This window comes from Zonotrichia albicollis, chromosome 10, assembly GCF_047830755.1.
Source record: "Zonotrichia albicollis isolate bZonAlb1 chromosome 10, bZonAlb1.hap1, whole genome shotgun sequence".
In the NCBI taxonomy this organism is placed as follows: Eukaryota; Metazoa; Chordata; class Aves; order Passeriformes; family Passerellidae; genus Zonotrichia; species Zonotrichia albicollis.
Genome location: NC_133828.1, coordinates 13507609 through 13532400, shown reverse-complemented (window position 1 = coordinate 13532400; position 24792 = coordinate 13507609). Strand labels below are relative to the sequence as shown.

The 24792-nt window shown below is 45.1% G+C and overlaps 1 protein-coding gene across 15 annotated transcripts in view; it reads left to right on the top strand.

Annotated features, from left to right (window-relative positions):
* Positions 1 to 24792, top strand: part of UNC80 (unc-80 homolog, NALCN channel complex subunit) — a 122628-nt gene that overhangs the window by 85318 nt on the left and 12518 nt on the right. For all 15 annotated transcript variants that reach the window (XM_074548052.1, XM_074548050.1, XM_014266942.3 and 12 more), the window contains 15 exons: positions 107 to 245; positions 1849 to 1945; positions 2485 to 2655; positions 2851 to 2943; positions 4980 to 5015; positions 5327 to 5545; positions 8961 to 9161; positions 11551 to 11674; positions 14327 to 14452; positions 16276 to 16399; positions 17116 to 17322; positions 18400 to 18584; positions 19815 to 19980; positions 21151 to 21330; positions 22785 to 22923. In XM_074548052.1, coding sequence (XP_074404153.1) covers positions 107 to 245; positions 1849 to 1945; positions 2485 to 2655; positions 2851 to 2943; positions 4980 to 5015; positions 5327 to 5545; positions 8961 to 9161; positions 11551 to 11674; positions 14327 to 14452; positions 16276 to 16399; positions 17116 to 17322; positions 18400 to 18584; positions 19815 to 19980; positions 21151 to 21330; positions 22785 to 22923 — 2207 coding nt within the window. The remainder of the gene's footprint in view (positions 1 to 106; positions 246 to 1848; positions 1946 to 2484; positions 2656 to 2850; positions 2944 to 4979; positions 5016 to 5326; positions 5546 to 8960; positions 9162 to 11550; positions 11675 to 14326; positions 14453 to 16275; positions 16400 to 17115; positions 17323 to 18399; positions 18585 to 19814; positions 19981 to 21150; positions 21331 to 22784; positions 22924 to 24792) is intronic.

The following is a 24792-nucleotide window of genomic DNA, read 5'->3' as shown; positions in this document are numbered from 1 at the left end:
ATGAGTTCCTGAACTCCATGTGGACCCTTTGTAAAAACCAAAGGTTGTCCACACCTCCAGATAAACATTCCTGCTGGGATGACATGAATGTCTCTTGTTGGAACAGGATGTTACAAACAATGGAACCAGCAAAGGAGTGTCAGCTCAGTGCCTGTTTGACCTGCTGCAGTCTTTGGAGGGAGAGACTCCAGACATTTTGGACATCTTAGAGCTGGTGAAAGCAGAAAAGCCTCTCAAGTCATTAGGTAATAGTAAAGCACCCTTTATTCACTAATTCTGGTTCATTGTTTATTGATTCAACGGACATTTGATGCAGCATGATTTCTTCAGAGCCCTTCTCTTCTTTAGGAATGTCCTATCTGTCTCCTGTGCCTCATGGGGCTTTTAAGATTGACTTTATCACCATCACTCTTTTGATATTTTCTGCAGGACGACAATTATTAATTAATTTTATTGCAAAGCTACTTTTCCTGCTTAAAGCCTTCTAGTCTGAGACTAGCCTCTGGCATTTTGAATTTTAACATGTGTGTGAGTGAAGAATGAAGATGCCTGATAAACTGTATTATGCTGATAAGATCAGTGTCATCCTCTGCTCCACATGGACAGGAAACAGGAGCATCCTCTCCTCTGGGCAGACTGTGACTAGTGGAGGATGATGGATACAATTCAGACACCCAGCAGTGCTGAGCTCCTGGGGAGGCTGTTGATTTATCATAAAGCAGAATATATATGGCTCTATGGTGTTTCCAGGGCATTCTGTCTCTTGATAGTTATCCATGCAATGCTGCATTTAAGAATTTGGCTGCTTTGTGATTTTTCCTGATTTTTATATGAATCTTCAACTTGTTTTCCAAATTTGCTCTTCTCTTAAATACTGGTTATCTTGATGCACTGTGAAGCCTGTCTGGCCTTGGAGTTAAAGCTTTGTAATAAAGTGGGATTTTATGATACAGAAAGTTTTAATAAGTGGTACAGAAACAGAAGATATTTCTTCTTCTTCGTGGATTTTACCAAACATTTGTATAAAATCTTTGAGGTTTCTGTGGAGAACAATTAAAAACATCTCTGAAAATTCTCAAGTATGAGTTGATGATGAGACTGTAGATGAGTATGTTGTGTGTCTGGTATCTTCCATATGAAGATGAGAATTATTATTTACATGTTTTAAGACCTTAACTTTGACTTGGGCTCCTGCATAACTAAGTCATTTCTGTAAACAGGACTATAGTTCTATTACAAATATTTTTCTTGCAGAAATATTATTCTTTCTAGCTTCTTAGTGCCCAAAACTAATTATGCCCAAAGTGATATTTGTAGTATATAACTTAAATGCTTTTGAAACCTTTTTCTGAAATCACTAGCAAAACAGAGTCACTTCTGTCCTGGCACCCCTGTGGCTATGAGTATAAAAGGACTTGATTTTTAAGAAGTAAAACTTCTGCCACCACTGGTGCATCAGCATCACTTTTTGTGTGGTTGGAACATCTAAGAAAAAGCATAGGGAGCATAAAAATTTTCATTAATTTGACATGTGTCCTTGCCATATCTGAGCTGAAGACTTAGCTTTTGATGGGTGATATTTGAAACAGGACTCTGCAGGCATTTTGCTCAGCAGCAGGTGACCTGCTCAGAGCTGTTTCACCCACTGAGTTCCTGGGCAGTAGGGTTCAGGTAGGAGTGCAGCATTTGCTCCTTTTACAGAGACAGATTTTTATCTGTCCAAAAGCCTATTGGGCATTGTTAACATGAAAAGCAAGCAAGAGGAGAGGGGGCAAAGGAAATGTGTTAGCTCCTTTCATACTTAGTGTGATTGTGTGATAATCCTCTCATATTGCTTTACTCCCTCAGACTTCTGCTATGGGAATGAAGATCTGACCTTCTCCATCAGTGAAGCCATCAAGCTGTGTGTGACAGTGGTGGCTTATGCTCCTGAGTCGTTCAGAAGGTGAAAATCTCTTGTCTTGATCTGTGCACACTCAGAAAAGGCATAAAAGCTGCCTGTGGTATGTGGAAGCAAGGCTGGCAAATGGAGGCAGAGGATAAAGAATTCCAAGTGTGGGGCTTCTCTGAGGCCACGCCTCTGCCTGTTACCCCCTCCTAGGCGTAATACCAGCTCCAAAGTACATCTGTTAGTTTGCAAGAGGGAATCTGGGAAGAAAAGAGTCTTTGGAAGGGAAAATACTTGTGAGAAAATGGATGACGTATTTGGGAGATACCTGAAAGTCCAGGGGGTTTTTAGTAGTAGTAGTATTGTTGTTGTTATTGTTGTTATTATTATCATTATTGTTATTATTGTTTCATGCATCATCTAGTTTCCCCCTGAAGTTCCTAATCCAATTTGCTTTGGTTCATGACTTCTAATGAGAAGCAATAAAATCCTTGCCTAATTACAGATCTAGGGACTTCAGATAGAAACCTAAGCCTCTACCTAATGTGAGTTGAGGAACGACAAGATAAACCAGGCCAATATTGTTATTTTCCCAGCCTGCAGATGCTGATGGTCCTGGAAGCCCTGGTTCCCTGTTACCTGCAGAAGCTGAAGCGCCAGACCTCTCAGGTGGACACGGGGACAGCAGCTCGTGAGGAGATCGCTTCCATGGGTGCCCTTGCCACCTCTCTGCAGGCCCTCCTGTACAGTGTGGAAGTTCTCACCAGGTACCACATGTGGGCCAAGGGGCTGAGCCTGCATTTGCTTGTCTGTGCAGGGACAGGGAATGCCCAGGAGGCCACACACAGCTTAGCTTGATTTTTTCAGATTGGTAAAATTGGTGCAAGTTCTCAGAGGAAAAGCAGAATTTCTGTGTTTGTTAGATTTAATGTGCAGTGTGCTGTTCACCTTCTCCCTGCCAGGCCTATGACAGCCCCACAGATGAGTCGATGTGACCAAGGCCATAAAGGGACCACAACAGCAAACCACACCATGTCAGCAGGTGTGAACACCAGGTAAGGCTTTTCTTTCTTGTTTTCATTTTCGGAAACAGTTTTGTTTGTTCTGTTTGATTTTCTTAGTAAGGTAATACCTCAGACAGCTTGAGGGAGTGCTCTGGGTACTGTACTGTGGGAGAAAACAGTCACATCCAAAGAGCACATTCCCCAGGACTGCATTTCTGATGATAACCAAAACACCCAAGACCAGGATTTTTAGTTTAAAACCACAGAAGACCAGAGTATCAAATGGAGGGCACACATCCTAAATTATTAATTCCTCTTTCTGCCCTCTAGAAATATATTGCTGAAGCTCTCTCATTCTCTGCTTTGCTTCCTGCTGAGTCCAGTGTCAGAGTGACCTGTGGGCAGAGCATGCTTGCCCAGCAGAAGGGTCAGATCCTTCTGGCCTTGTTCCAAGGGGCAAAACGCCTGTACAAACTCAAATTGCCCATCAGCTGAGGCTCTCAGACACTGGTACCTCCTCTAGTTTTCTTTTGTTCCCTTTCCCATTTCCTTGTACATTCCTGTGATCTCTTTCCTCCACATTGGTCTGGGGATTTTTTGCAGTTACAGATAGCACAGGAGGGGCAGCTGAGAGCTTGAGAGAAGTCAAAGTAATGCCTGGAAATATTCTTGTCCTTCTTAAAAAAACCCCAACCCCAACAAAACAAAACACCAAAGAACTGTCTCACAGAAGAAGGAAGCAAAGAAGGACATGGCACCAGTGAACTGTAATTTTGATCCTTGGCAATAGTGGCCATTCCAGTTAGCCTGCTGCAAAATAGACAAGGCCACTGACAATTTACTTGGTCAGAGAGGAAGGGCTTAATCCCCGACAAACATTTGGGATTGTCAAGTTGGGTTTTTTTGCAGCAGGCATCCCTGCTTTCTCCTGGCCAGGCTATGCATTAATGTGCTAAAAATCTGAATGGTTGTGCTGGAAGGGGAATTGTAGCCTAGCAAAAGCTAGAGTAGCTGTTTTTCTGGAGTTTTCCAAGTTATTACCTATCTTTTTTTCCCCTTTTTTTTAGAACTCAATTTAGAACTCAATTTCTGCATGGGTCATCAAAGGGGTATTATGTCACTTTATAAATGTGTACACATCTTGGTTGGTAACTCCTGGCATGAGTCTGTTCTATTCAGTCATGGTTAAAACATGGCTTTGACTTTCAATCCCTGCTCTGAGAAGCAGATAAACTCCAGACATGACAAACCAGCAGATAAACCAGACATGCTGAAGTATGAAGTGGGCCATTTACTTCCATTTGTATGCCATTTACTTCATTTGCAAGATTGCTCACTCTAAGGAGAATAAGGTGTAATGGAAAATAGTATTTTATTATCTATCTGCTGATTTTGGAGAGCAGTTAAAATGTATCTGCTGACAGACAATGGAGACATTCCCAGTGCAGTGAGACTCAGGCATCTTGACTTACTTTTCCAGATTTTTCTCATTATCAGATGTTCAGCCTCTGATCCAAAATATCTTTGCACTGCTCTAGGTTTCCTGCAATTGGTTCTTCTGTTGTGTTTTCATTGCAACAGACATCTGCTAACAACAGCAGGAGTCTCACAATGTTAGAATGATTGCTGCTCAAGCCTTGAGCATGGTAGCCAAGTGGTGCAGAGTCTATTATTGCTTTCTCAAAAAGAAGTAACGAGAGAAAATGACAACAAAACAAAACAAAACAAAAAACAAAAACTACTCTGAGGTATTCTTTTCACTTGGTGAGCTCTGGTTTTGTGAAAGAGATTGAGCACTGGGGTGAAAATCAGTAAGAGAAATCACTTGAAAGATAGCTATGGTTTTTAACCTGAATTTTTCCTTTCAGAATAAGGCAAGTAACTCTAGGAATATGGTTTTTTGATGGAAGTTGGGAGATAAAGGCATTTCAGTTTGATCAGTGTAGGCATTATTCTAGTGATACATGATACCACCCTGAGCATGATGCACAAACCCCTGGGCTAGAATAGTGTCACTTTCTTCTAGAAAGGCAAGTTTAGGCATTACTAAGTTGCTGTTTGCAACCTCACTGTTTCTGTTTTCCCAGGTACCCAGAACAGGGAGCCAAACTACACTTTATCAGGTACAGTAAAATTTTATCCCAGTCTCCCCTGATGTGTGATGAAACATTCCCACATATGGTTGCTGTGACAGGCAGCCTTTTGTCAGGGAAGGTATCAAAAGATGGTTGATATAGAAAATATTTACATTTTTAGCAAGACTTGGAAGATTATAACTTCCCTTTTTTTGTTTCTCAATTGCAGATGCAACTCCCTTTCTTTCAATTGCAGAGGAAAGCATCTGTTGCAAAAAGAAGATGAAGAGGTTGTTGTAATCTGTCCCTGATGATCCACAGCATATAATAAATACTGTGTCTTACTTTGTATCCTCCAGGGAGAACCTTCACCTAATGGAGGAGGGCCAGGGCCTTCCCCGAGAGGAGCTGGATGAAAGAATTGCCAGGGAGGAGTTCAGGAGACCCCGGGAGTCGTTGCTGAATATCTGCACAGAGTTCTACAAGCACTGCGGCCCCAGGCTGAAGGTTTTGCAGAATCTGGCTGGTGAGCCCCGAGTGACTTCTCTGGAGCTGCTGGATGTGAAGTCCCACATGAGGTATTGCACAGGCATTCTGCTTTTACTTGTTAATTTCATTCCTTTCTTTTAGCTCTTTCTTTCTCATAATAACAGATGGAATCACTTTTTGGTTGTGTAGGTGCACGCTTTTGTCTGAAACAGGCAGAGGCTGTTTTGGATGTTCCTCAGATTGTACTGATGCTGCTTGTGTATAAAGAAGGTTTCTTAAGCTTTCCTCTGGTCTCATTCTGGCCCCCACCTGAAACAGCTCCCTCTGATGTATGAGGACAAGATAAATCTGTCTGTGCAGGGCAAGGGCTGGGGAAGCTGCCCACCTGCTTGAATACAACATTTATCCTCTCCAGTGGCACTGTGCATCACAGCCAGCAGCTCACAAGCAAGAAAGGCACAACAGCCTCTTTCTAAGTGTCTGAAATACAGGGAAAGATGGGACAGAGGCATTTACAGGCCCAGCACCTCAGCATGTGATGCAGCAGATGCACAAGTCTTTTCCTGAAATGCTGCACTGAGTCCAGCTCACGGGTTGCATGCTCACTGCAAATGGTTTCACGTGGTGCTGACCTGGAAGAAATTTGGGGTAGGGCCTCCTGGCACTTTGGGCCTGATTCTCTGAGTTTGCTGTTCATGGTAAACACAAAATAACATAAATTGCTGCTGGGAAGCAATAACTGGGACAAGAGGGAATAGATTATTTTGTCAGTTTTTCATTTACACTAGCAGCTGGCAAATGCTGCTCTCTTTTCAAGAGAGAAAACCTCTGACTCTCATGGTCAGAGGTTACAGCAGTAAAGCTGACATTGATTTACAGCAGATAATGAGTTGTGCTCTGATTCTTTTAAGTCTCCTGGAAAGTGCTAGAAATAGCTGCTTTGTCAAGATTGTGGCCTAAAATGCCTAATCATAGTTATCTCTAAATAAAAGCAACATATCTCGATCCTTACATAAATTCATAAGTATCAATGACATGACTGACAGGATTTAACCACTGTAGAACAAACACAGTTCTACATGGAGAGCAGATTGATCAGAATGTGATGTGACACTCATGGTCTTGGGAGGAGGCTGGCAGGTGCCATTTCAGAGGCTTCAGAAAACAGGATAAAATGCTATTCACTTCAGACAGGATTCATCTCACCCATTTTCAGCCATTTAAAAGTCAAATGTTTAGTCTTCAAAAGTGATGTATATCTTTTTGCACCCAATGGAAAGGAAGATGTGCATCCAACTGTTTATCCCAGTATTTGAAGATAAAAATTTCCCAGGTTGCTTGTTTCTGCTAGGAAGGAGCTAGCAGATTAAATGAGATTGATGTTTCAAGTTGAATGAAATGGATCTCACACTTTATAATGCATAAGGAAGTTTTTATATATCATTGCATGGAACTGGTATTGTATTGCTGGCAAGAAACTTAATTATATGATAATTTAAATTTCATAGCACTTAAAAAAGCAGACCTACTTCATAGGTGGACAAAGCAGTTTAAAAAAAGGAATAATAAAGAAATACTGGATAAAACCGAATTTTCTACCAGTTTTGGTTAATCTGAGGAACTCGTTGCCCTTGATATTACTAGGCAGATTATAAAGAGAATAAAAATATGTTCCATTAGTTGGCTGCATTTCAGAAAATACCCCCACAATATGGATAGGATTGTACTGTAATCATCCAATACAAAGTCTGTTAATGTTTCATGGTTTATTTCTGGTCTTTGCTTACCACAAACATCCAAGTATTTCAGTAGATTTTTGTCAAACTGCAAGTGTAAATCAAATGCTGCCATGATATTTCACAGTGAATACAAAAAAATGCCATTGGCAATGCCATCTGGCATAGTGGAAAAAGCAACAGCAACACAATCTGTAGAGGTGTTAGGAGAAACAAATAAAAACTGCAGGGAGCAGTCCTACAAAGGACATGTTGTGTAAACCTATGGACACTTTATTTTTAAAACTTAACACCTGAAAATCGCACAGTGACACTTCCTAAAGTAGTGGTAATGCTGAAAAACAAGCACAGAACAAAACCAAATCACTCATTAACTGACAAACAGGTGATGTCAGGTCTGTGTTTCACAGGCATTTGCATTGTCGTAGTCTTACTGCCAGCACAGATACTCTGGTTTTAGCTACCCAAATGTGTGATTCCTGATGTTCCCTTGGTGCATTTAATGTCAATGTAAAAGTCATATTTAGACCATTCATGAGTTCTTAAATATAAACAGTGATTCCAGCAAAACCGTCTTAACAGACCAGAACTGTGGTATCAGATCTAAGAGTTTAATTAGCAGCACATTTGACTTTTGCACCATTTTCTTTTCAGTAGGCTCATGAATATTTATATGTTAGTTCATTGGCACGTGTGTAGAAATGTTGGAACCCTGGATGCTGAGAATTTTAAACTTACTGTGCTGACACTGACCCCCAAAAGAACACTGCATTTGACCTGAGACTGTGGAGAAGGCTTTCAAATTTGAATTATAGAACTGGGATTGTGGGTGTGGAGTTTGAATAGAAGTGTGTAACATCACATGGTGGAAACTGTATGAGTTTAAGGTTTTAGAATACAGTAATATATATAAAGCAAGATGGAGGTTTAGGGTGGAGGCTAGTAATAGGAGCTTGGAGCTAGGTCTCATGAGCTCTTGGAGGTCTATTTCTCACCCAAGATAGCTTAGCTACCTTTGGAGACATAAAATCAGCAGGATGGCTTCTATTGCAGTGTTGGAAATAAAATGTTTTCATAAAAGGCAAAATAACAAACTCCTTACAGAGAAAAACTGATCCAGGTGCAAGAGGTTCTTGCTCCTGGTAAAACACCTCACAAAAGCCATTAGTTTCTTTGTTCTCTTCTTTTTCTAGTAAATTGCTCAGAGGGATTTTTTGTCTCCTGCCCAATTTTGGCTCCTATCCTTAAGTTTGAGGTGAAGTTCTTCAGGCCTATGAGATGCCTTTTTCACCTAATCCAGGAGAGAAACTTCTGGGCTTCTTTCTTTTTTGAGGGGACAAAGGATCGTTTTGTCACTCTGTCAACAGGGGGCACATTCCTATAGAGGCTGGTTCTTCTTCACCTTCTTTTTTCTGGATGTGGGTGGTATTGTGTAACTGGATAAAAAAAATCAGCATTGCGGGCATGGGTGGTTGATTACTGGGTTAAAAGTAAAAATAATTTAGGTGTCATTTCTTAATTAGACGGTTTATCCTTAAAAGGCCTTGTAGAGAAGGAGATGTGGCTCCATTTTTAATTTGTTAAAGAGAAGTTCTGTAGGACTCACGGTTTGTGAGGCTGTAACATAGATAAGAACTGATATATATCTGAGTCCCAACGAGAAATACTATCTAACTATGGAATCCTGACTTTGGCAGGAAAGAGACAAAAGAATGGGCACAGAAAATGCAGGTTGTATTTACTTTTCTCCCAATGCCCGTGGTTTCAGGCTGGCAGAAATCGCCCACTCCCTGCTGAAGCTGGCTCCTTACGACACGCAGACCATGGAGAGCCGCGGGCTCCGGCGCTACATCATGGAGATGCTGCCCATCACCGACTGGACAGCCGAGGCGGTGAGACCTGCCCTGATCCTCATCCTAAAGAGATTGGATCGTATGTTCAATAAAATTCACAAGATGCCTACGCTGAGGTGAGCAGGTGGTCCGGAAACCCTCTGGGGTCCGTTTCTGATGTTGCAAGCCTTGAAGTGTGGGTACGTCATCTGCTGTCGTGTTGCAGTGAGCCTTTACCACATACCAGAGAATTACAGGTGTTTTTATCTCTGTAAGTGTGTTCATGTTGATGTTTTTGTGGTGTCTTCTGGTAGCAGTGTGGTTATTAAGAGCTAAAGAGAGAACTTCCAGAAATGTCATTTTTATTTCCTGAAAAGAAGTCTTCAGATTTTTTTCCATCTTATTGCCCTTTTAATTAACTTCTGCTGTGAGTTTTTTAAAGTTAGACTGTAGTAAGAGTATTTCTAGCATGGCAATACTTGTAAAGACAAAAATAGTCAGGAGCTATGCTGTAGATTCTGATTGCTCCCTAGTAAAAGGCAAAGAACTGCATCAGCTGCTTCAGGTCCATGCCTAGTGGAAGCCTGGTAGATCACACAGTGACATTATGGTACATACAGGCTTTGGAAACTTCAAGAAATACTGACTGTGGAGCATCCCTGATTGGAGGCAGTGGTATAAATCCAGTGCTGGGTGGTATAAAATCACTCAGAACTGTGAATTTTCCCGTGATCTGAGTAAAAAGAGGCATTGGTCTTGGTCACCCTCATGGGCACATGTCCTCAAATGCTTGAATGGCACTTCATTGGCAGTCTCAGCTGAGAAGCCAAATCAGGTTAGAGAACATCAGAAGTATATCCCAGTAGGAATAAAAGATGGAACAATAATAGGGAGGTGATATCTTCTTTCTGGCATCACTATCCTTTTCTTTGGCTAACCTGCTTCAAGAAACTCCACCCTTCTAGGGAATTCAGAGGCAGAAATTTTGGTGCTTCTCTGTCCTGTTGGTTTGAGTCTTTGCCATGTCTTGCCTGTTTCTCATTCATTCCTTCTTTCCCCGGTCATACTTTCTACTGCCTCAAAGGCAGGTAAGGCTTTCTGTTCCTGAAGATTTTTCTTCCTCATGTTAGCTGAATGGACATCCATAAATTAAAATTCCTTTCATATTCTCTCTCTCTATGCCTGTACCTCTGCTTGGCTTAAATTACCCTTTTGTCCACAAAAGGACAGCAAAGCCACTGGACCAAATGCAGCAACTAGATTTGAGCATCATTGAGTCAAGAAGTCTCTTTGGGATGGGTCTGGGTGCAGGAGCCCAGGAGCCATCCCTTGGGGAACTCAGGGATCAGAATCTTACACACTGCCTCCTGTGGGCATCCCACTCCAAACCCAGTGTCTGCTGTAATTGGTGGATGTGTAAGAACCAGAACAAACCTCTGTTCTGGGGATTTAGTGACAATGGATGCCCAAAGGTGAGATTTATTTTGGTCTGGAGAAGAGTTTGCATAGAGAACACTTGATTCCCCATGTGGCTCTGAGAAGTCACCTGAAGAGCTTGACTGGGGTGTTGTTTAAGGCTTGAGCTGGCAAGCTGTGCCAGCCTTTTGTATTTCTGTCCAGTAAATGCAGTAGCTGCTGACTTGTGAACTACAATGCCAGCAGAGAGTCAGACCCTGAGATGAAGGGGGTGAACCACTTTGATATTACCTATCCTTATGATTAAGAAGGGAAATCCTTTCAGCATCTGGCATAATCCCTAAATTTTGTTTTGGGGAGGAAAGCCAAGTGTCAGGGCAGAAAGCATCCTGGAAAGAAGGGTCCTGGAATGAAAGATTCACCCCCTGTGCTGCAGGATGTGGAGATGAAGATGATACAGCTGGGCCAGTTTACATTTAGGGCAGCGTGTCTGGGAGTGACACTGAGGAGCAGCCATAGGAGCTGCAGAGGATCCCACAGAGGCACTCAGGGTGGTGAGGTTTGTTCCTGACAGCGGGAACATCCAGGAGGCACACGAGATGAAGTGCATGGTGTCGGCACGGCAGGCCTTTCCCCACACAGGCACAGCACTGTATGGCGTCCCTCTTCAGCGGCAGGGAAGCACCAGAGAGTGAGCTGAGCTCCTGCCCCGCTGCCGCTGTGACGGGAGCGGTGTGTGAGGGCAGCCCCAGCCCGCTGTGCCGCGTCTCTTGTCTCTGCGCTGTGCCTCTGTGCCATTCCCCACACAGGCACACCTGAGGCCGCTGTGTGGCCTCCCTCCGTGGCAGGGAAGCACCAGGGAGCGAGAGCAGCTCCCGCCATGAGGGGAGGGGTGTGTGTGGGCAGCCCCAGCCCGCTGTGCCGCGTCTCTCGTCTCTGCTCTGTGCTCTGTCCCTCCGGACCAGCGCTCTCCCTGCGGGCACTCCGTGCTGCTCCCGGACACCCATCGTGGCTGTGTGACACGTCTGTCACTGTGTGTCGGTCACCGTGTCTGGGCGTCTGGTGGGGGGCAGGAGCCCGCGGCTAATGGCACCTACTGTTGTATTGCAGGCGCCAGGTTGAGTGGGAGCCTGCCAGCAGTTTGATTGAAGGGGTTTGTTTGACACTTCAGAGGCAGCCTATCATATCCTTCCTGCCTCACCTTAGGTCTCTGATCAATGTCTGTGTCAATCTGGTGAGTAGCCGAGCGGCAATCCCACGAACCTTTGCTAAACCTTCCTTCCCCTGCTGTTGGTTTCTCTGGACTGAAGATGACAGTTTATTCCCATTCCTGTCATTTTGCCTGTCCCCTTTACCCCTCACGAGGGGACTCTGCAGGTGACACCAGAGACAGGAAGGTTCATTTTTGAAGTGGTGCATGGGGAGATACCGTGACCGGCAGCAGCGGTCGAGCGATTTCTTTTCCATCCCTTCCCACGCACCACTTTGAAGATCGGCCTTTGCCAGACTGAGCTGAGAGCTGAGGGCTGCAAGTTGGAGAGTGGGGTGGTGGACACTGCACACACCTGGTAGATGGGGAGAGGGGGCACTGGGGATACCTACCGTCCCCAGTGGGAGAGCCCTGGTGGCTCTGCCAGAGGCCAGCGGGTGCTGCATAGTCAGAAGGGTTTGCAAGGTGAATTGACTCCACTGTTTGTAATGTCCCTGGCTTGATCTGGTACAGGTTTGCACTGTACAATGTTCAGATCCCTCTCTTAGTGAAGTTTATATCCCTAAGTGTGGTGTTTGTGAGGTCCCCGGCACGAGGTGAGAGATGAGAATCTGACTCCATGTTCTCAGAAGGCTGATTTATTATTATATTATATTAATTATATTCCATTCTATTATACTAAAACTATACTAAAGAAAGAGAAAGGATACATCAGAAGGCTTAACAAGAATGAATAATAAAAACTTGTGACTGACTCCTCAGAGTCCCACACAGCTGATGGTGATTGGTCATTAAGTAAAAACAATTCACATGAAACCAATCAAACATGCACCTGTTGGTAAACAATGTCCAGACCATGTTCCAAAGCAGCCAAACACAGGAGAAGCGAATCAGATAGTTATTATTTACATTTTTCTCTGAGGCTTCTCATCTTCCCAGGAGAATCCTGGTGAAGGGATTTTTCAGAAAATATGGCAGTGACACCTAAGAGTGTTGCAACAGACAAGTGATATGGGCAGAGTTTGCCTTGTCACTCAGTGGTAGACTGCAGTGTTTCTGCAGCTGTTGCACTGGGGACAAGCCCCTACTTGGATATCCATGTAATCCAGCCACTGGAGCATGCTTTCATTTCATGTGCAAAAATACAAATTAAGGGGAAAAGGCTGCACTAAAATTTTACTGTTATTGGGTTTATAACATTTTCTCCTTAGAGCACAAATGTTATAACCTTATCTTGCAGCTTACCAAAAACATTTCAGGATTCACCAGTGCTCTGAGGCCTTTAAAAACAATGATCACTAGCTAAAATGCAATGTCAGCTTTTGCCAGGTTCCTGTCCTGCAAGTCAATTCAGCACTCATTGCTGCAAGGGCAGGGAAGCTCCAACCTGTCAGAGCCCATAATGCAAACCTGGGCCCTCAGATTACTTAAGAGCTGTTACATGGGGAGTTTGCTACACAGCCAGCTCAAGCAGGAGTTTGGAATGGCCTTGCAGTTTGTCAAGCAGGCATGGCAGATTGAATCACCCCAGTGAGCTCTCCAAGGATCCCACAGTAAGAATTAGCCAGCACTCTAAAAATAGCAGAAAGCTCTGTAGTGCTGAAGTGCAGTCATTGTGCTTATGTTCTGCTGGCTGGGAACACCAGGGAGAGCTACCAGGAACACATCGTACTTACTGCTACAAGTGTTTTACCTTATTGCACTGGGAGCTGTGGGAGCACTGACTGCATGGGGTGTATCATGTATAGACCCCAAAGCCCAAAAATCAATCAGCCAGAAAAGTGGGGAAATATCTCAGTGATAATCCATAGTGATGTAAAGAAGGAGCTCTGACTCTTTCCCTTCTAAATTGTCCTTTGGTTTTCTGGCAAAAAACTGGTTACTGCCTTTTTCCCCAGGCTGAATTTGGAAAAGAGAAGCATGCTTTCATCTCCCGTGAGCTTAGGTGTGGCCCAGGTACCTTCTCCCTGTTCCTGTCATCTGGATGTGTCTGATTATGGTAGGAATCAGGCATATGCAGGCCTGTGATTTAATTGTTCCTGAGGGACACATCCCAAACAGTACAAATAACTCTCCCCCACAAGTGCTGTTTCCCTGTGGTGATTATTCAGGGAGCTCCAGACAACCAGGTCACATGCAGGTGACTCTGCTTCAGACAGTCAGCTGAGAGGAATCATGCTTAGAGTTCCCCCAAACAGGCTGTGCTTGAGAGGAATCTGAACATTGTACAAAACCTGGCTTGGGTCAGACTTAGGACATTGTTTTTCAAGCAAGGGAAGGGAAAAGATGTCCACTTTCAATGCAGACTTTTTGCTTTGATGACAGATTTTTATTTGTTACAGTTGTCAAATGACATATCCTCCAACTCTAGCTGTTCCACCAGTCCAGTGCTGGTCATTCAGGGCTGGTACTGGGTACATTTACAAATGTACCGGGTTCCCTGTGCACTACTCCCATCCATGCTGGTTCCCCTCTTCCCTCCTCCCTTTCCCTGCTAGAACACCGTCCCCTCACTGGCCCCAGCTCCTGCCAGGACCACTGGGGAGGCTGGTCCTGCTAGATCCACCCCAGCTCAGTGCTCAATGAAAGCACCTCCATTTCACTGCCGTTGGAGGATATGGCATGGGTGAAACTGTAAGCAGGCAGCTGTGGTGATGTGCTCTGTTTGTATTGCAGGTGATGGGAGTGGTAGGACCCTCCAGTGTGGCTGACGGATTACCCCTTCTTCATCTCAGCCCTTATCTCTCGCCACCTCTGCCCTTCAGCACAGCTGTTGTCCGGCTTGTAGCATTGCAGATACAGGTGTGTCTGCCCTGGCCCACGGCCAGGCCTCTAGAGCTTCTGGTTGAGGCACCAACTCATCAGTGCTCTGTTTGCTTTCTGCAAAAGCTGGGCAAAAACTGTGGAACGTGCACCAGAAATTAATGAGAAGCGACATGTAAATTCTCCCTTCTTTCTGAAGGCTTGAACTGAGCTCAGAGTTCATCTGTTGGGGCCAAGCCCACAGCAAGCATCCATCAGCTTAACTCTGCCATTGAAATCCAGGGAGTTTGGCTGATGGATGCTGTGTAAGGCTCTGACAAGCAGGTCAGGATTCTCTGCAGGATCTAAGGAGTTAGAATCCTTCTGCCACAGGAGGATGGGCCCTGGCTTGGGTCACATCCCTTCCTGTCTTCCTGTGGGACCATGTGTGTAACTGAGAGCAGGGTTTGATCTCTTCTGCTCTTAGCTGAGCTGGTCACACAGTGTGCCAGCACAAAAAGCAGGGCAACTTGGCTTTTCAGCTGCTGACACAATGGTATCCTTGTTGCCAGAATTAAAGAAAAAAGTTCTAGGCTTTTTGGAGAATTTCACCGCTGTTCCTTTCTCATAACAGCACTATAACTTTTTACAGAGTCTTTCTGCCTCAGTGTCCCTTTCCTTCCCCACTGGCATGAAATTAGTCTGAATGGTGACCAAAGAAGTGACAAATTGCCTTATCTAGCTCCAGCTTGCATTTTAAAATGTGCATTGGTACATCCAGTTGAATACTTAGGCAGGTATTTCTGAGCAGCAGGGTGGCTTGGGAAGGAAGGCTAACAGGGACCAACACACAAAGCTGTCCCTCAGAGCATGAGGTACAAAAGGACTTTTTGGTACAAACTGACACAGAAGGAGAACAGATTTCTTCCAGCTCTGAGGTAATGGTTCTTTAATCAAAACAAATTAAAACAAAAGGCTACTTTCACCTGTTGTGAAATATTATCTACTAAAACCCCAAAATAGATACCAAATTAATATTTTTTTTAAATTATGGGGAACATTTATTATGCTTTTTTTCCCCTGTTCAATCATTTGTGGGCTTAAATGTAATGAAAATTGAACAGGTCAGGAAAAACACGAGTCATAATTCCCAGTTGTATTCCAGCAGAATACAAAGCAGAAGCACTTCACACCCCATCAGCAAACATCTCCTAGAATTTCTCAGCCCAGGTGTGCAAGGTTGAGTTGCATTTCACAGCTAAGTCTGCAGCAAATGGGATGTTGTAAATGAGCAAAGGTTCTAGTGACAGCCATCTGAGTTCCCTCCTCTGAAAGAAGGTGAAAGACCTTTCAATCTAAGCTTGACTGTGTGTCAAGAAGTAAACATGCATTTTGTTTATTTTTCAGGAGTTCATTCTTTGTCTCAGGGAGGATGACAGGGCAGCACAAAGTGAGGCAGAATGAAAACATGTTTTGGGAATAGCCTCCATGTTCGGACAGGAGAATATTTAGATAATGTCATTTGTGCAGTTTCCTCTGTTCCTTTTTTATTCTCTGTGTCAGATCCTGGTACCACTCAGAGCAGAGCAGAGCTCAGGACTGGCACTCAGCTGACTCCTGTGGGATACATGTGATTCTGTTAATGAGGACTGGGAGTTAGGAGTGCAGGCTGCTGATGTTTGGCTGTGACACGAGCAGGTGATCCCTGTGCTACCCTGTGAATTCACTTCACTCCTGACTGAGTGGTCTGAGGGCATCTCATTCAATCAGGTTACCCAGGCTGGTGTGGTGCTGTGTGAACAGGGATCATCACTCCCTGCAGTGACTTGTGTGTGTGATCTGCTGATGAAATGGTTTAATCCTTTTTTATTATTACTGCACAGGCTTTGAAAGAAGATTTCCCCCTAAGCCATGTCGTCTCCCCATTCACCAATCAGGAAAGAAGGGAAGGAATGCTTTTAAACCTACTGATTCCATTTGTGCTCACAGTAGGATCTGGAAGCAAAGGTCTGACTAATTTAACAAAAAGAATTTTTGTCCCCCTTTTCTGACAACTGATGTTTGCACTTTCCCTGCTCTCTGTATTTTATTTTAATTTTTTTTTTTAATTTGGTTTTCTGTCACTGGCAGTATGTCAGCTAAGTGCCCTCTGGGTCTGAGACTGAAAAGAGCCCCACTGGGATTAGTTATTATTTCTTCTCTTTATTTCAGCTGTGCCTTGGTTCTTGTGTCAGGTCTCACACAGATGTGCTCTGCTTCTGAAACTGGAGTGCAGGGCAAGACAAATCTGTTGTAGCAGAAGTCACAGAGGGGAGCAAAGGTCACAGAAATTGTGTGCTCCCGTGGATCACAGTTTGCCCAATCCATGCCACTTGCCTTGCACAAATCCTCTGCTCTAGAGGGTGTTCACTGGTAAATCCCTAAATGAAAGCAAGGAGTAAAGGGAGAGGGGCATGCCAGAAGGAAGTGGGACCACTGAACGGGATATTTCTTTGTGCTGTGCAGCTCTGTGTTTGTGTCTGTTTGTGTTGGTGCCAAAATAAACTTTGCCTTTGCTTGCAGGAGGAGAAGCAGCATAACAAGGTGTGGGGGACGGAGTTTTGGCTTAGGGGACATTTGAGATGCACCCCATTTTGGAGCTGAACAGGGTCTGGATCTTTTGGGTGTCTATGATGGCATGCAGCCTGACCTTTCTCTCTCTTTCCCCTCCCACTGCATCTCAGACAGCCCCTGGCTGGAGCAGCCTGAGGTCCTGCTGCTGCTCCAGACCGTTATCAATATCCTCCTGCCTCCTCGCATCATCAGCACTTCCCGCAGCAAGAATTTCATGCTGGAGAGCTCCCCCGCCCACTGCTCCACCCCCGGGGACGCGGGCAAGGACCTGCGCCGGGAGGGGCTGGCGGAATCCACCAGCCAGGCTGCCTACCTGGGTGAGTCGGGGCTCCTGTCACCACTGGCAAGGGACAGAGTGCTCAAGGCTGCAGAGAGCACCAAAAAGGAATTAAACTGGAGATGCAGCATCACTGAGGGCAGTCAGGCCTAGACAGGGACAGTTTAGTCTAAACAGCTTCTCTGTTTCTGATTTTGTGAGGGCATTTATCTGAAGATTTATACTTGGGTCCTTGTTAACCTGTATCTGAGGAATGGAGTAAATCTGATGAAAAATTGGCAGTTCACCCCTGATTTTGCCCCCTACCCAAACAAGCCATGATACAGATGTGTAATGGCTGAGAAGTCCTGGCCATCCCATTAAGAAAAATGGAGTAGTCAACTTCCTTCCAACAATTTGCAGGCCTTGCTGTTTTTACCAGACCAGGGGAGCATGGAAAGAGGGAGATTCCTTGTTTCTCCTGTGAGCCAAGTGTTAATCACTGCTCACTTTAATGCAGAGCATTGTTCTGAACTTGGTTGCTGTTCATCCCCATTTGTAATGCCATGCTCTTGCTCTTGTGAATTACTGCCCTTGGTTTACTGGACTATATTTGTATTTAAATTGCAGTGTGGCCATGACTCATGCAGCTGCCCTGCTAGAAAGGTTCTTGTCATCACCCTATAAATCATCTGCAGATTATTGTGCTCACTGTTGTGTGGCTATGCTTGGTCAAGGTTTTTGAAGTTGTCTGATCAGCCAGGGCTGTATTCCTCCTCTGAGCTGTTTTCAAAATATCTGATTCTGAAAAGACAAAGTAACTGCAGGGAAGGGAGAGGGAACAGCAGAGCAAGAAAGAGCATACTTAACAGAGGAAGTTAAGTATGAAGTAGAAAAATTTCTCTTGAATGGGACTGCCAGTCCTGATCCTGAGGCCCTTACTACTGGAAGGCTGCTTGCTCCTTCCCTGCCATGTTTGGAGAGTGATGGAGAAACCAGCTGTGACTCTGAGGTGTGCAGGCAAAGCATGCCCGTGTGGGTTCGTGCTCCCTGTGGCCCCCCTGTCCTGCCCCCAATGCCCGTGAGGGACACTGGGGACATGTCTGACTGCCCTTTGCTGGTGTGTGTTCCCCTGTAGCCCTGAAGGTGATCCTTGTTTGCTTTGAACGCCAGCTGGACAGCCAGTGGTACTGGCTGAGCCTGCAAGTGAAAGAGATGGCGCTGCGCAAGGTGGGAGGGCTGGCCCTGTGGGATTTCCTCGACTTCATCGTGCGGACACGGATCCCTATCTTTGTGCTCCTCCGGCCCTTCATCCAGTGCAAGGTAACACTGCTTTGGCTCCTGGTGTGTCACTGCCTGAAGGCAAGCTAGCCCTCATTGCCCAGCTGAGAGCACAGGAACAGCACTGCTGGCAGAGCTCCATGCAGTGAGTGAGTGGCCTTTCAGAAGTTAGTAGGCCTAAGAACCCTTTGAAATGAAATCACAGAGCTTTTTCCTAGCCAAAACTACAGAGCATGCCAGTCATCCAGGAGCTCTGATCCATGGAGTACAGCTAGTCTTAGTTCCTCTGGAGGGGGAACTGCATGTGGGCTTAATTCTACAATGAAGATATTCAGAGCCCTTGGAAGGAGTGTGGATGTGCTGAACCTGGGAGGGTGTTGGCAGAAATCTTGTAGTAATCTCTCTTCTGCACAGAGCTGGGCAATACAGCTAACAGCCAGGAAGGACCACTCCCCTTTCCATCTCTTGGATGAAGGTTCTGACAGGACTTTAGTGGGTGAACAGGCAGCTGCGAGTCTAAGGCATTGTGGAGATGTTCACAGGGGTCCCAGGACCAGGGAAGAGATGAGAATGTTGACTCCATGTTTCAGAAGGCTGATTTATTATTATACATATTGTATTAAAACTCTACTAAAAGAATAGAATAAAGGATTTCATCAGAAAGGAAACCTAGCTAGCAAGGAAAGCAGAAGAATGATAACAAAATCCTGTGTCTGACTACAGAGAGAAACAGCTGGACTGTGATTGGCCATTAATTAAAAACAACCACATGAGACCAATCACAGATCTACCTGTTGCATTCCACAGCAGCAGATAATCAATGTTTACATTTTGTTCCTGAGGCCTCTCAGCTTCTCAGGAGAAAAAATCCTAAGGAAAGAATTTTTCTTAAAACATGTCTGTGACAAGGCATCTGGGTTTGAGTTAATCACAGCTCCTTGCCAGGTACCAGGTAGACTAGCACATGGTACTCTACGTTATTTAGCCTAGTCTCTCAGACAGACTAAATCGTCATGGAGGAAGAAAGTGTCTCATGATAGGATTGTGAGCTTAGCATAAGGGAGCCCTCCACGTACCCTGTGCCACTGAGGTTTTGATCTCTGTTCAGTCAAATGTAAGATTTCCTCTGAAAGATGGGTGGAAGCCTCACAGACGGAGTCAAAACCTCTTGCCTACAAAGCCTGCTGGCTGCAGGCTCACGCTAGCCTGGAGACCAGTCCCAGTTCCCTGGGCACCATCTCCCTGCAGTGCTAACTGATGGCACTTTTGCAGCTGCTGGCCCAGCCAGCCGAGAACCACGAGGAGCTGAGTGCCCGGCAGCACATCTCGGACCAGCTGGAGCGGCGCTTCATCCCGCGCCCGCTCTGCAAGAGCTCCCTCATCGCCGAGTTCAACAACGAGCTCAAGATCCTCAAGGAGGCCGTGCACAGCGGCTCTGGTAAGGAAGGCAGGGCCGGCTCAGGGCCAGCAGCCCGGGCTGGAACAGCTGCTTGCCCCTGCAGGGAGTTGTGAGGCAGAACCTGGCCTCTGCCTTAATCAGGAATGGGGCAGTCCACACACACCCTGCCAGCCTGGCCCTGGAGCTTATGCTCAGCCTGGCCACTGAACAGCCAACAGAAGTCCAGGGTAGTTGTGAAATGCACCTATTTGTGCATCAAATCTGAGTTCCCATTCCAGGCTCAGCTGGCTTGTGCAGCCCCAGTGCAGTGAGTCCCTCCACACCACTGTAAAGGCAAAGCTTTGGCCTTACAGTGGTGTGGAGGGGCTATGCAGAAAGCTCTGGCTGTTCAGCAGCAGCAGATCTTCCTCCTCTTTCCTCCTGGTCTCTTTGATTTTCCTCTACTGTGACATCCAGATCAGCATCCCTGAGCTGATGGGGCACTTCAGAATTCTGTCCTGCACAGGGAGAGACTTTTCTCCAGTGACAGCCATCCTTGTTGCCACGAGGTGGCAGCCACTGCTCATACATGGCAAGTGGTTTATGTATTTAGTTCTTAGGAAAACAAATTCAAAAGGAAATGCTTCAGTCTTTTTTTTTCTTGGCAATAATTTGCTTTGTTTCTAAATGTTGAAGCTAATCTGTAAAATACAGGTTGTGAAAATCAAGCTGCATAAGTAAAACAGAGATTTTGGAAAGGTGAGGTGAGCAAGGCAGCTGCTAGTGCTTTATCACCTCTGCCACCCCTGTCACAGCATCACAGAATCATCAAGGTTGAAAAAGATCTCTGAGTCTTTTCCAAGTTCAACCTTTGCCTGATCACCACCTTGTCAACTAGATCATGGCACCAAGTCCCAAGTCCAGTCATTTCCTGAGCACCTCCAGGGGTGGGGACTCCACCATTGCCCTGGGCAGCCCATTCTTATGCTTATGCTTATCAACCCTTTCCATAAAGAAATTCTGCCTGTCCAGCCTGAGCCTCTCCTAGTGCAGCCTTGCAGAACATTTCCTTTTGTCCTGTGTCTCCACCTTCCTGTCAGGAATTTGTAGAGGGTGTGAAGGTCCCCCTGCCCCATTATTCCAGGTTCCCCATACGCCAGGAACGCTTGGCTTGCTGTTGCTCTCCAGTGCCACCAGTGACTTGGGTTTGGTTTTCCCCCTTTTGCGCAGCTTACCAAGGGAAGACATCTGTCAGCACAGTGGGCACCTCCACGTCTGCCTACCGCCTGAGCCTGGCCACCATGTCCCGCTCCAACACGGGCACGGGCACGGTGTGGGAGCAGGAGAGCGAGCCCTCCCAGCAGGCGTCGCAGGACACGCTCAGCCGCACCGACGAGGAGGATGAAGAAAGTACGTGGCCACACACCACGCCCCCAGCACTGAGGATGTTTTCTTCATGCCCAGAGGCCGTCTGGGAGGGGAGCACAGTTGCCCCCGTGTCCCAGTGCGAATAAAAGGGCCACAGGAGCAGGAGGTTGAGCAGGTGGTACATGGTGTTGAAGTTTGGGCTGTAAAATACCTCTTCATTGCCTTCTGAGTCGTGGCAGGGGAAAGGGGTGGGCACACGGAGGTTTTTAGTGCCTGATGTGCAATTGCCAGTGCTGATAAGGCATTGGGCATCCAGGCCTCTGGCTATTGTGACAGTGGGCAGGGGCTGTGGCTCTGTATTGGGATCCTGTTCCAGCAGCATCCCCAAAAGCATCAAACAGAAGGAATGAAAATGGGGGGCTCAAAAGAAAGGCCCATGCAGTTACAGTGGAATTGCCTTTTGGGAAAGAGCAGTTAGCCTGAAACTCTCTGCAGGTTCAGCCCAACTTTATTTCACCACTAAACTAATTCACCACCATTTCACCACTAAGTGGGATCACCACCAGACTTTGTACAATCCACCCAGAGCTTATACATGCTTATACATGGTTCAGATATTTACTCGCTGTGGCAAAATGTGGTTTCAGCCTCAGATGAATTCTGAGCCACCCTGTGGAACGGTAAGTGCCATCTTCCTGTCTGAACTGTGGCATTATTCTCTCAGCCTTGCCATGGATAAATACTGCTGTAAAATATTTCAGTACATCAGAATGGAAAAAAATGTCAAAAAGAGGTGAGAAAATTACACAAATCCACCCCTTTGTTTTCTTTACTTGTAATTAACAGGTTGCTGTGGCAAAAACCACAATAAAGTAATTTCTTTCTGGATACTTATAAAAATTGAAATAGTACTGAAAGTTTTAAGCAGTCCTGATTGCAGTCCAGCTGTCTGCATAGTTCTCTTGCAGTATCATCTATTTGAGTCAATTTATCCAAATTTTTGGTTGCATTTTAAAATGCATGCCCTGAAGGGTGTTGAAGGGTGTCAGTTCTGCATTTTGCTGTCAGGTATTTTGGCTTTTTTGTCATAGTGCTTTGCTAGATCATAGCAGCAGTTTATTTGACAGCAGGAGAATGTCCAGTTATAACCTTAGTACTGGAAACACTGTGTGTTAACAAGCAATTTATTAATCACAGGAATTAATCCCTAGTGGAAGCTGAATTCTGCAAACATGTTTTCCTGAGAGCCATTTAAAGAATACACAAACCCTGCCCTGTATTTGTCAGGTTCCTCATCCTGCAGAGGTTTATGAGTATGTCTTTCTGCACAGTGGCTGTAAATCTAACAGAATATTCCAATTTGCAGGCTTGAGCTCTTGGTAAGTGAATGCTGGGTACTCCTTTGGCATCCTGTTATCTCTTGACAAGTGTTGGGATGCAGGTGGGGTTTGGGGGTGGTTGTTTCCTCTCCTTTCCTGTTTTTTCTCTCTTTCTAGATGACTCCCTGAGCATGCCCAGTGTGGTAAGTGAACAGGAAACATACCTTATGGGTGCCATTGGGAGGAGGCGGTTCTCCAGCCATCTCTCCAGCATGTCTGCACCTCAGGCTGAGGTGGGCATGTTACCCAGCCAAAGGTAAAAACATGGGCTTTTCACCTTCCCCATTTTAATAACCAGAGCAGAAATGGCCCAGGTACATCAGAGAGGTGGGGTGGTGGAATTTGTGCCAGCATAGTGATGCTGAATTTATTCATCCTGGAATAGTGTTGGACCAAGGGTGCAGGGTTGGAAATAATGATTTTCCAGGGTGATCTGTGTTGTGTAGGGTCCATAAGAACAATCTGTCATCCCCAGCAACCTTCCTCTTAAACAGCTTCATTAACACTCTACATTATTATTTCTCTCTGCTGCCACTGAATTGCAAAAGGAAATGTGGTTTTTGGGGTATTCATTGAACTGGGGCCATACCCAGTTTGTGTAGGAAGGAATCTTGAGAAGCTGGGAAAGAGGGACAGAGGCAGCTTGATTTGTTTTCTTCCATGTGTTCTTTGTCCTTCCTAAGAACAGTAACTAGCTCATCACAGAAACTAAATGCTATGTTCAAAGATGGGATTTAATACTGTTTTAAACCTGAAACACTTGTTGATACAAATAACTTTGCCTTATTGCTGGCTGACACGGAATAGTGAGAAGGAGCCTGTGGGGAAATTTCATCTTTGGACAATGTGGAGAGAGGTTTTGCATTTAAACATGGTTTTTTTTCCAAATAAGCAATGTTTATGGTTTTATTTGTCTGTGACATAGTTATCCAAGGATATCTAACAACGGATGTATTAATTTATGCTATTTTCTTTGAACCTTTAAAAAATATATTCTACATTATGTCTTCACAACCCCTGGAAAATCAAACAACATTGTTCCCTCCCCATTCTTGCTCGGAGTTAAAGAAATAACCTTGATAGATGAAGGAAAATTAACAGTTGTGGTACCTACCAGCAGAGATAGGAGAAGTGATTTACAGGGGAGAAATTACACAGATTTTATCTGGGAGTTTTCACAGAAGGACTTACAGGAACTCCTTTGACTCTTGAACACAGTTGATTCAGTCCCTTTGTTCCTTGAAAAATTAATATGCAAGACTGCATTTTCCTCAATCTTTCACTGCCATCTTCAATGCATAAACTTCATAAGAGTCACAGCTGACTGAGAGCTTTGTGCTATCCCAAATCATGGTGGTGCTGAGAAAAAAAGTCTTTAATTAACACAGAGCTTCAGTCTCTACTTTTTAAGTGTATGATATAGCAGGAGAATCACTTTTCATCTGGGTAGGGGAAGGACCAGCTCAGCAAGCATAATCATAGTCCTCAGCATCCTGCCCTTTGAGTTATGGATGGTCTCTGGGCTTTCAGACTGCCTCACAAACGTAAGCTAATTAATGCTAAGTAATATTATTACTGCTTTCCTGCTGGTAACCCAGCAGACTACTTTCCTTCCTTCCTTCTTTCTTTCTTTCTCTTTCTTTCATGTTTTTCCTATGGCCTGAGCAGGCTGCTCCTGCCTCCAGGCTGCATTGGAATTGTGCCCCTTTGCCAAGACCCTTGCCAGCTGTTTATTTACAGTTTCATTGCACTGTGAGACCTTGTTTCCCAGATTTTTGTCCTTAGAGTTGCACCAACAGGAGAGTGGTCTATAGCTCATGGGAGATAGATCAGCCCTCCCTCAAGGAAGTTGTGGCTCATAGCGAAGGGAAAAAAGCTTTCTCTGAAGCTGAAAGTAAACAGAACTGGAATAAACCAAAATGCTGCAGGAAAATAGCTTTGAAAGCAGTTCCCTGCCTTATTTCCTTTAGAAACACATCCTGTTGAGCTTCTCAGCTCCCCAGATCTCAGCAGAGATGTGGAAGGCTTCATGCAGTGTGAACTCTCTCTACAGACTGCTGCTGTTACCAGATGTTCTTTCAGCTCCTCTGAGTCATATTTGTGCCGTTGAGCGTGTGAGACCAAT